This window comes from Carassius gibelio, chromosome A8, assembly GCF_023724105.1.
Source record: "Carassius gibelio isolate Cgi1373 ecotype wild population from Czech Republic chromosome A8, carGib1.2-hapl.c, whole genome shotgun sequence".
Classification (NCBI taxonomy): Eukaryota; Metazoa; Chordata; class Actinopteri; order Cypriniformes; family Cyprinidae; genus Carassius; species Carassius gibelio.
In genome coordinates this window covers 24045593-24057455 of record NC_068378.1, presented here as the reverse complement: position 1 = coordinate 24057455, position 11863 = coordinate 24045593, and the positions used below count along the sequence as shown (strand labels likewise).

Genomic DNA, 11863 nt, shown 5'->3' with positions numbered 1-11863 from the left:
TACCGGAGAATAAAGGCTCACTTACAAACAGTATTTTTTTATAATACTGATGTGGTCACCATGATATACTTTAACAATAGAGCGTTTAAACATTTTACATAACCAAACATGAAAAAAACTATGAAAACGCTTGTTCCAAACATGCATTATTTTTTTTTTCTTCCATTGAATAAAGTTTAACTGTTGCTGTGATATTGTAGCGACACAAGAGGGCGATAAAGGACCACTGCAGGCATTAACCTACAAGTTATAAATAAGGGTTACAGGAAGTCAGAGAGAATCGGTGTTATAGATAGACCATAACTAGACAATTAAAATGTATATACTTGTGTATATGCACCAAAGACCAGACCAGTTACAAAGCATACACAAATTAATTTCATTAGACTTTGTGTACTCCAAACTAAGCATTTATGAAAGAAACCCGTGAAAGAGGTCCAGTGAGGTAATCTATCTGTGTTTTAACATCAGTCACATGCACCATTCTGTGGGTTTGTTGTGGTTGAAAATGCAGAAGTATCCAGAGCTGGAGAGACACAGAAGCCCTTAAAACGTCTCAGTTTTAAGAAAGAAATTCCTCAGTTTTAATACTGCAAGTCCAGTCACTTCTTCCTGTGTACAACTGTCCAGCCATCATCCTCTTCCTCGTGACTCACAGCTTGAGGAAGAAGATGCTGCTCCTTCACCGCTTCACCGTTGACTGAAGCTCCGCCTGCCCCTCCATCACACTCCATAGCCTGAGAAAAACAACCAGACACAATTCAGAAAGGGGAGATTTGCATCTAATACACCAAACATTCTGTACTATTAATTAATATAATAGGTATATATATATATATGTATATGTATGTGTACATATGTGTGTGTGTGTGTGTGTGTGTATTATTGATTTTTTTATATTACGCATGAATGTTAAAATTGTAAATGTAATATTGTAAATATAAATATGAATGTATGTATGTATATATATATATATATATATATATATATATATATATATATATATACACACATATATATATTTCTTTTTTTAAAGTACGTATTATATATTGTATATTATTGTACACTGCATTTTTTATTGTATATTACATAGAAATGTTATGTTAAATTTAAAAAATATTCACAAATATATAAATATAAAAATAAGTTTAAATCAAATAAGTTTATATAAAATGTATAAATTATACAAAAATATTAATTTACTTTAAATGTTAAATATAAATATTTAAACATTAATAAAAACATGCCAAATATTTTTTTACCATTATTTATTTTTTATATATCATATATATGTACACTTAAAATATTACAAATTTAAAAACATACCATAGGGTTCTTTACTCAACTCCAAATAACCTTTTATGCTAAAAAGGTTCTATAATGACAAGAAAGAACCCTTTTGGCACAAAGGGTTCATATCTTGAATTTTGTGATCATTCACATGCATTCATAAATGCATTTGAATACACCGAATAATGCAGTGAAATAACGCACTCAAAATGCACACGCGCACTAGTATGACTTCATCATGTAACTTTACATAAGCCTAGATGCCTGCACTTTTTAGGCACGATTTGTTTAGTTTTTTTAATATACTTGATTGTTAACGATCATTAAAACAAAAAATACGAGTTCACATTTCACACCTAAACAAGCGTGGAAAACGTAATTAGAACTAGCTACTAAATTAGTTAAAAATGATTCAAATGATTCGCGATCCCGCTACGAACTCCCCGAACCAGAGTCAGATGACTCAAACGATCCCACTACGAACTCCCGAACTTATTGAAATGATTCGCGATCCCCAAATTGACTCAAATGATTCGCGATCCCGCTTTGAACTCCCGAACTGACTCAAATGTTTCGCGAACCCGCTACGAACTCCCGAACTGATTCAAATGATTCGCGATCCCCAAACTGACTCAAATGATTCGCGATCCCGCTTTGAACTCCCGAACTGACTCAAATGTTTCGCGAACCCGCTACGAACTCCCGAACTGATTCAAATGATTCGCGATCCCCAAACTGACTCAAATGATTCGCGATCCCGCTACGAATTCCCGAACTGACTCAAATGAATCGCGATCCCGCTCCAACTCCCAAACTGGAGTCAGATGACACAAATGATTCGCGATCCCGCTACGAACTCCCGAACTGCTTTAAATGATTTGCGATCACCAAACTGATTCAAATGATTCGCGATCCCGCTACGAACTCCCGAACTTATTGAAATGATTCGCGATCCCCAAATTGACTTAAATGATTCGCGATCCCGCTACTAACTCCCGAACTTATTCAAATGATTCGCGATCCCCAAATTGACTCAAATGATTCGCGATCCCGATTTGAACTCCCGAACTGACTCAAATATTTCGCGAATCCGCTACGAACTCCCGAACTCACTCAAATGATTGATGAACCAGCTACTAACTCCCAAACTGACTCAAATGATTAGCGATACCAATACACATAATTCTATAAAAGTGTGCACACAGAGAGAAATAAACAGCAGATGTTCATTTTAACAACTTCTTTAACTTGAGCAAACGCTGCTAATACACCTACATTTGATAATAAAGTAAATAAACCGAAAACATGAATGTTTTAATCAGAGCCGGATTATCCATAAGGGCACTTGGGCCAGTGCCCAGGGGCACCAACCATTCACAACTAGGGGGGCACTACATGACACAATTGATATTTTTCGTAAATTGTTATTATTAACTTGAAATTTTTAAAAGACCATGCATAACTCGTTTATGAACACTAACTTAACAACAATAATAATAATAAATTATAAATAAATAAAGATTATATGACCACTATAAGTCCCCCCCCTTCCGTCTCCAATCTGTCAGAGATGAGTTGGTCCACAACAAGTACGCGCAAATGTGTCATTTTTTAAACGGCTACAGAAAATGAATCAAAATGGACAGACGTCAATTGAGTGGTTTTGCAAAAAGAAAGGTAAAGAAAGACAAGGACGCTAGATGTTTAGCTACAATTCAAAATGTTCCAGGGATCGAAAGATCTTTTTTAAACGAGTAAAGAATGAGCTCAGGACGGGGGGATTTGCGTTATAGTGCCCAGGGGCACCACACTGTTTTAATACGGCCCTGGTTTTAATGCTACTGAATATATATTTATACGCCGGCCATACCTCCTCATCTTCACTTTAATCATCGTCGTCATCAGCAGGTGTTTCAGTGGGTGTGGCCTTTGCTCTCTCTCTCTCAGCGTTCTTCTTCTGAATCATCTGCTTGATCTGCTCTCTGACCTCCGTCAGTCTGTCCTGCTGACACTGCTGGAACATCTCACACACCTGCTGCGCCACCTGAGCGAACACACACACAGCTCGCTATGCACACTTCGACTAATATCTGTTCAAACACACAGCAGACTTGCCATCATCCACCAGCGTGTCAAACTCATAGTTCATCAGGTCTGAGATGAACTCCTCCAATTCATCCTGCTGCATGCCTGCAGCCAATCTGTGAGGAGACACAGACGGGTTTACTGTCATCAGAAGATCTACAAAGCGTCAGTGAAATTATTGATTTGCCAGCTCTGACCGTTGTCGATGAAGTACTGCTGCAGCGCGTGCACCATCCACTCCGCTTTCTGACTGTGCGCGCCCCCGAGACCATTATCGACCGCGATCTGAGCAAACACATCCATTACAGCTACAAATCACTGCTCAGGATCAGCTCGAGGTGCGCATCATCACAAGTCCTCTGCAGCTGGATGAAATATCGTTTCAAGACATAACGTAAGACTGAACTTTAAGTGTTGAATGTTTGTTTACTGTACGCTATATATTTATAACTGGCAGCGCTGACTTGCTAATCTGGTAACAGCAGTATGATTTCTGAATTCGAAAAATGAGGATCAAACTAAAGCTTAATTAAGAAATATGACAGTATTATACGAAATATATATTTTTTCGGAATATAATGTTATAAATTTACTAATTTGCAGCACCAGCCACGTTTCCAAAACAAGCCAAACTGCTTCAGTGAACAACTCACGTGTGGAAGATATGAGCGGCGCCATCTTGAAAATCAGCAGACCTGAAGAGTCTACCACAGGTGAAGATGCACCAGGTAAAATATTCAATCGCAGAAACACATTTTTAGTGAAAGCTACCTCCATACCACCCCCCCCCCCCCCCCCAAGTCTTTTGGATAAGTTTGCTCATCACCCAAGAAAGAGGACCTGGTACAAATTATCATTAGAAATGTATTATTTTAAATGATTAATTTATTAAAATACACACCCACACAAATAACTTGTAACATATAGTCACTTTTGAACAAATTAAATGAATATTAACTATAAAAATAAGGTATAGTGTGTGTGTATGCATGTCTGTGTGTGTGTGTGTATGTATGTGTATATATATATATATATATATATATACACACACACACACCATAAATACTGAACATATTCAGAAATTATGTATTAAGTTGATTAAAAGTGTCTGTTACAATCAAAATATAGTGCTTATAACTTTTATGAATACATTGTTAAAATAAGCTTGTATATACTCATAGAAGATAAATACAAATTATTATTCAGAAATGTACATACCTTTATTGAACTGTATATCTTTGATACAATAAATGAACAGAATTCTATAACATTTTTCAAGAGGTATGTGGGAATACCGTGTTATAAGTATGTGGTTTTTATCATAACAGTAATTCTCTGCAGTAAAACTGGCTCAGTAAGAAACACAAAGCAGGGTGTCAGCATTATGACATTCCTTGGAAAAAATCAAACACCAACCCATGCACGACTTCGGATAACTTTGGCATTGACCAATAGCAAAAGCGGAAAAGCAATCAGCAAACCAAGCTGCTGTATAATACATGTTGAGGCGCATATTTACTTCTCAGAAACCTTGAAATGGAAAAGAACGGCATTGATTTATATCAAGTTTGAAATCCTTACTTTAAATATATAGCTGCAAAAAAAAGTCACAAAAATATTGTCAACGTGTGATGGGTGGACATTATGGAGATGAAATAGCAGATCTTCTGTCACTTCAGCTTCATTCTGGTGTCCAACTGTGAGCCATGTGTGATGTAATCATAAATCTGTGATTTTCTTCAAGGATAACTCTGTTAAAAATATAAACCTTCATTATAAACCGTATTAGTTTTTCATTAATTCCTGTGGTACACAAGTTCTGGAATTGAGAACCATTGCTGTAGAGTTCACCGACTCGTGTCTGAATACATAAACCTCATGCATAAACCCAATCAACGTTAAGCCATATTTACTAGTGGAATATGAATGCATCCAAATGCGGGTGACACGTTTATATTTTCTAGTTTTTTTGTTTTTGGTTTAGTTTTCTGGTTGTGTTAAAATAAAACCACAAGCTGACAAAGCACTTGTTTGTTATAGTGAGTGTCATCAATGTACTGTTGTCAATATTTTAAAATCTTTTCAGTGGCTGAATTTGATTTATGTATATATTGGTAATAATTTTAATATGTAATGAACATGCAAACGTATAAATATATAATATTATCATATATAATATTATATAAATAGGGGTTACCTGAAACTTGAAAAGACAAAAAAAAATTCACAAAATTCAAGTTTGGGACACTGATTATATTGCAAGCAAATATTATTCACATTTGTTCTGCTCGTGACAGTATTCAAATGACTCCACTTCCTTCTTTATAATTAACAGAGATGGATCAAGTTGGTTGGAAATGAGCTCAGCATTCATACAAGCAACTGGATGTAACAGTCTATTTGTATTTTGTAAGATTTTCCATGTCAACATACTTCTGATCCACATATCCTTGGGTGAAAAGATTGACTATTGCAAATGCAAGAACTCAAAGGTTAAAAACAATAGAACAGGAAAAGGGATTTTCAACATCGAATCAAACATTTTGCAACCGTTATTCATGGTTAACATAGACTCAAACAGAACACGTGACCACTTACATATGCATAATTATTTACTGAAAATATATTATGGCCATCTGAGAGAATTTCCTGCATTAGATATCCATGAGATGTGAAATGTAGATTGACAGGGAGTATTGCTTAATGTGTTTAAACTGCTTTTAACCTATTTATAGAGCAGCAGACTGCATCACTCCATTCTTGCCTTCACACATGGACAACGGCCAACTGGACAAAAGCAGTCAGATAGCTGAAAATCCTGAAACTTTGGGCATTTTAAGTGGATGCAATTGCAATATAAATAAAAAAAATCAAAAGAAAATAATACTGTATTGATCAATGATCAAGTTTTGTTTCGCATTAACTGCCAATTCTAAAACAGAGTTGTACAATTAAAGAAATGCACTAAAAACCGCATGAAGTCCATATTTTCTCAAAGTGTCTCCAAGTATAAAAACATTTCACCTGCAATCATATCAAAACCTCACTTAAAATTGAATTCCACATAAAATGGGCAATAAAAGAGCTTTGAGTTTTTGCATGACAGTTTCTGGCATTATTTGCTTCTTTTATATTTTATGACAAGCAATGCATGCCAATTCAGAACCAAATTAATTTCAAATAAGAAGGGTTTTGCTAAAAAACAAACAAAACAAAAAAAACATTATTGCGTAAATTAGCAATTATTGCGCAGTAATGAACATTTGGATACCTCACTTATCCACTGAAGCCCTTTCCATCCTCATTCCAGATGAAAGCTTTAAATCAGAAGAGCCGTTTTCATCCTTATGATCTCACAAACATCAAAACCAAATATCTACACCACATGAGTCTCCTACTGTAGTAACGTCTGGTCACTACATATTAAAAAATAAGAAAAAAAGAACACAATGAACAATGTCATCAATAAGTATAACAAAAAATATTTTCTTCTTTGCTTTAAAAATTATATGTTGTTAGGAGGATCTTCTCATTGCATTCTCCACGCTTCTGATCTGCAAAAAAACAACATTCTAAGGCTATTTTCAATGTACCACAGTCTTCAACTATACAACACTGTCATACAAGTCTGCACTCCCCTCGTCAAGAGCGTCTCCTCACATGTGACCCTGGAGCACAAAAGCAGTCTTACAGTAAGTTACTGGGCTCTATTTGTAGCAATTGTCAAAAATACATTGTATGGGACAAAGTTACAATGTAGACATCGATTTTTCTTTTATGCCAAAAATCATGATGAAGATCATGTTCCATAAAGATATTTTTACATTTCCTACTGTACATATATCAAAACTTAATTTCTGATTGGTAATATGCATTGCTAAGAAGGTGATTTTTTTTTTTTCAGTATTTAGATTTTTCTTGCACACTCAGATTCCAGATTTTCAAATATTTGTATCTCGGCCAAATATCGCTAATAAATTCAAAGGAAGGCTTATTTATTCAGCTTTCAGATGATGTATAAATCTAAATTTTGACACTTCTGGTTTTGTGGTCGAGGGTCACATATATTCAACACAGGTTTTCACCGGTCATCTCCAACAGGGACAAACAGAAGTCGCAATCTATCACCAGACCAAACGCTTTGGGATTGTTTGAATTAATAATAATTTTAAAAAATTATATTTACTAAAATATCATCCACATAGTTACACCGATGGAAACTGAGAACTTAATCGCTTCAGCATTCAGCTCTAATGGAGTGAACCTTGCAAAAAAACAAAAAAACAATCACATTTCACCCTGAAATAAAGAGACAATAAAAATAAATTATATTTTACATAAAAAATTAATTAAGCTTATTTTTTAGGAACCTTTTTTATGATGGTGAATTTTTTTTAATCATTATTATTTAACAATTAAGCAATACACACACTACTGTGATGCACTTTAAAGATTTAATATTTCTCATTACACAGCAAATTACTCCGTATTACAGGAACAAGTTATTGTGAAATTATTCATTACAGCAAAGAAAGTATAACAAATATTTCCTTATAAATATTATAAAAAAAAACAATATTAAATACACTGTATTTTAATATTTTACAAAAGTTTTATAGAATTTTTATTTTTATTATTACATGAACAAGAACTTTTGGGACTTATTGCTTTTGAAAATTTTACAAAGCAAAAAAAAAATCGGCTTTATTTTTTTCTTAACAAAACGTTTTATTTCTCTCTTAATTTCAGGGTAAAATATCACCTTAACTTTTTATTATTTTTTTTTCTTCAGAGATTCACCCAATAATCACATTTGTGGGACAGTTTAATCATAGACATTGTGCAGAGATGCCCTGAATATCGTACAAGCCAGGGGACGTACCGTTTTGAATCTGTGGTGTTACGTGACACCAATGGGCTCCAAAACCTGCCGAGTATGAACAACCGGGCTGAGACGCAGAACATTATCCACCGCACTCAGCTGTTCTGCAGAGTGACAGACACCTGAGCCCTACACAAGTCGACCGGTTCTCCACATGCGCCCGGGCATCCCATTATGAGTTCTCATCACCCTGACTGAACCGACAAAGTAACCAGCTCAGTTTTCAACCAGAGTGACAGCCGTAAGAGCTGCAGTAATGGAAGAATTATCAACAAGGCTTGAACTAGATATGCGTCGAGATTATCGGAGGCTTTCCTCAATGCAACTCAAACATTAGAAGTTGCTTTGCACAAATATTTTGTCCTTGACAGCTGATCGAGGGGTTCACTTGAACATTACAATGGAAATGGAAGCTCATAATTCAAACCAAAAGGGATACAGAGATGGCCTTTGGTGAAACTGTTTCTAGATGATCAAACTGTGTTGCATGGCAAAAAAAAAACAAAAAAAAACATGTAAACATCAACTTAAAAAGGAAATGCTTTTGCAAAAAAAACAAAAGTAGAGCATGTCGTCAATGTTCTGATGAATACAAATAACATTATGTTTGATTGCGATGAACCATTGTGTTGGCATAGTACTAAATCTTCGTCTTTGGATGGGAGGGCCGATGACTCTAATGAAGGGGACCATTTACTGGAAGACTAGAGTTACTTGGCTTTTGGATATTAACAGCATTCATGACACGTTCCTTCATAAACTCGCCTTCCTCTTACATTACTATTGAGAAGTATTGCAAAGAAAACGGGTTGATTTGTTTCAGTCAAAAGGATGAAGAGTCAGGCCATCCAGTAACATTCAGCATCTGATTGGTTGATTACAGCGGCTGGATTGACGCAACCATGTTGAGGAGGTACAGCAAAACAGGAAGAACATGTTTGTGTTGTGAACAGGGAAGGAGAAGTGCGTTATTCGGAACAAAGGAAACAATCCACAAATCAACATCCTCAGCCTCTCCATGTAAACAACTGCAGTGACCCCTTCTACACACATAATGCCACAGGACTAGCCAATGAAAAACAGATATTCCTCGTCTGAACGCGTCCTCCCCGTTTATCTTCCTTCTTCCCCGTCCAGAGCCACCCCACGTGCCCTCAGAAGAGCAGGCTCTGCCGTTGAGATATGCTGTTGACTGGAGAAAGAGAAAAAGAGGAAGTTTAGGCAACACAGACGGACAGCGTTCAATGGTGCATGCAACATTGTGCACGATTAAACCAAATGCACAATCACTTGTAACGACTGTCAGTGGGTATAAAAGGTCACAAAAGAGAGAGAGAGAGAAAATCAGCACTCGCTTCATTTAGAGAACTGGGCATGAGCATTACCAAACACAAGTCAACGTGCACCCAAACACACAGCCACACACACATGCTCAGTTTACAGCTCTAGAGAAGCCTGGGCTGTTTTCTTATTTGCTGAGGGAAGGGGGTATTCGCACAGCAAGCTCTTCTCCTCTGTTTCCACATTATGGCTTCTCTGCAAGGGTGATGTACAGTCAAACTTGTGCCCAATGCACTCCATTTTATCTGATTTCAAGCTCAGCCAAGACAACACTAAATTATTCTAATATGCCGGTTTGCTGCTCAAGAAATATTTCTTATCGTCGTTTAATATTTTTGTGAAAACCATGATGAATTACTTTCAGGATTTTTTTAATGAACAGAAAGAATAGAAAAAAAACATTTATTGGAAGTAGAAATATTTTGTTTCCTTGCTGAAATTTATGCATCCTTGCTTTATATAAGTATTGATTTCTTTGTAATACAAATAATCTTTTCAAGGATAGTGTATTATTATACAACTATTTCAATCTTCTGGCACCAGCCTTTGGCATTTCATCAGTGATTTAAGACACGGAATGGATAAATATTCATATTTAGCTCTGACTTCAGTGCTCTGTATAAACACTGAATAATTAGAAGCTCTAACGGCCTGACAGCTTCATCGATTCGTGGACTGAAAACATATGAGGTCTGAGTGGAGGATATTTTCAAACTAAATATCACAGGAGAACCTGCCTATGAACATAGATGCTTAACGAGGATGAATGTCTCATTAAACGCATCTCATCTGAATTATGTAACCTCAGCCCATGAATTACTGATTTTGTTAGATCACCAAAACATTGTGGGTTTAGTTTATTTTACAATCAAAAATAAATAGGAAAATCCCTCATTTTGTAAATCTTTAAACCATTTGCTGAAAACCAACATGGCAACCCTGCTTCTGACATGCACATCGTGCGGATTGCCAAAACGGACAGTGGAAGTCCATGCTCATTTTAATTGTGATGAGGTTATCATATCATACACATAAAAGGAAAAAGGTGACAGATGAGAGGGGTAGATTGGTTTCAGTAAATTGAGCATTTAACCATTCACACAGCTGTGAGAATGAAGTCAGTATGGGATCTTTGCTCTGAATCAATGCCATGTTTATGCAAGTGTTAATGTAAGGATATAATCTGCTGGTGCAATGTATTGTTTGTATGTTCTTATTTACTTCAGTGATGGATGAAACAGATGCTTCTATAATTTCTCATTTCAAGCAGTGCATGAGACAATTACATTTTAAAGTCTACTTATGCACTCTGTTCAGAGAGAAAACATGTTTTTGGAATATCCAAGGAATGGTTGAGATGTGATTAATTCTTGCAGGGTACCACAGAACAGTACAGATGAACAAGAAACTCAAGGGAAGAAATCTGGTTTTGTTTTTTGTGACCTCCTGCCTTGAGCGGAGGGCGACAAACATGTACCTAAGGTATGCCGAAACCTTAGACATCTTTGCAAAAGCTCTGGAGTGCAGTGAAGCAGTGGTGTAAACCAAAAGAAAACAAAGCACATACAAATAGGCAAGGAGAGAAAAGAGACCGTGGGAAAGACAGAGCAGAAAACAAAGTTAGCAGTGAATGAGCTGCATAATACATGGAGCTTAACAAGAACTTCCTCCTGAGAATGTCTAATGCAGTGGCATCATCGCATCGTGTGTCTTAACGAGCCTATACGAGAAATAAACCGAGATGAATGAAGATATTAAGAGAGAGAGAGGGAGGGAGAGGAGTAAACCAGTGTTTCCGATTAGAGCATGGTGAGGTGAAACTATTAGAAGATGAGCAATGTGAATTTAGAGAGCACAGAAAATGAGCTGCGTATTGTTGAGCATGAGAGTTCATCTCTCATTTTAATGAACATAAATGATATTCATGAGGAATATGACTGGGATCTGTGTGCTCATCAAAGTGATATATACTAAAGGCTCGGTCTCATTCGAATCATCTAATGCAGTGGTTTTCAACCAGTGGTCCTGGTATTTCAGGTGGGCCGCCAATTACTATTAAAAGAAATAATATTGTTAATATGTAAAAATTTCTGAGTCATAACATACCATCATTTCATATATAGAATTAAATGGCAAAAAATAAATATTAAACTGTTACTATGCTTCCACTATTCAAGCTCGCTGATTGTTTTAAGAATAAACCACCAATTTATCTTAGATATTTTTGCTGCATATGCTACAGAACAACAAATTCAAACCGCAGTA

The 11863-nt window shown here is 36.0% G+C and overlaps 2 protein-coding genes and 1 pseudogene across 4 annotated transcripts in view; 1 reads left to right on the top strand and 2 right to left on the bottom strand.

The window, feature by feature from the left end:
- Positions 1–365: 365 nt before the first annotated feature.
- Positions 366–3678, bottom strand: LOC128018956 (pre-rRNA-processing protein TSR2 homolog; annotated as a pseudogene).
- Positions 3634–11863, top strand: part of LOC128018954 (catechol O-methyltransferase A) — a 45388-nt gene continuing 37158 nt past the window's right edge. Inside the window, exons 1-3 of one of the 2 annotated variants that reach the window (XM_052604861.1) lie at positions 3634–3769; positions 3979–4103; positions 10975–11080. In XM_052604861.1, the coding sequence (XP_052460821.1) occupies positions 4040–4103; positions 10975–11080 (170 nt within the window). In that variant the 5' untranslated portion in view covers positions 3634–3769; positions 3979–4039. Of the gene's footprint in view, positions 3770–3978; positions 4104–10974; positions 11081–11863 lie in introns of those variants that run through there. The other variant, XM_052604865.1, reaches the window with a different exon arrangement.
- The window catches only part of LOC128018953 (cyclin-dependent kinase 16), a 31061-nt gene continuing 24805 nt past the window's right edge, over positions 5608–11863 (bottom strand). For both annotated transcript variants that reach the window (XM_052604857.1, XM_052604860.1), the window contains one exon: positions 5608–9449. In XM_052604857.1, coding sequence (XP_052460817.1) covers positions 9412–9449 — 38 coding nt within the window. In that variant the 3' untranslated portion in view covers positions 5608–9411. The remainder of the gene's footprint in view (positions 9450–11863) is intronic.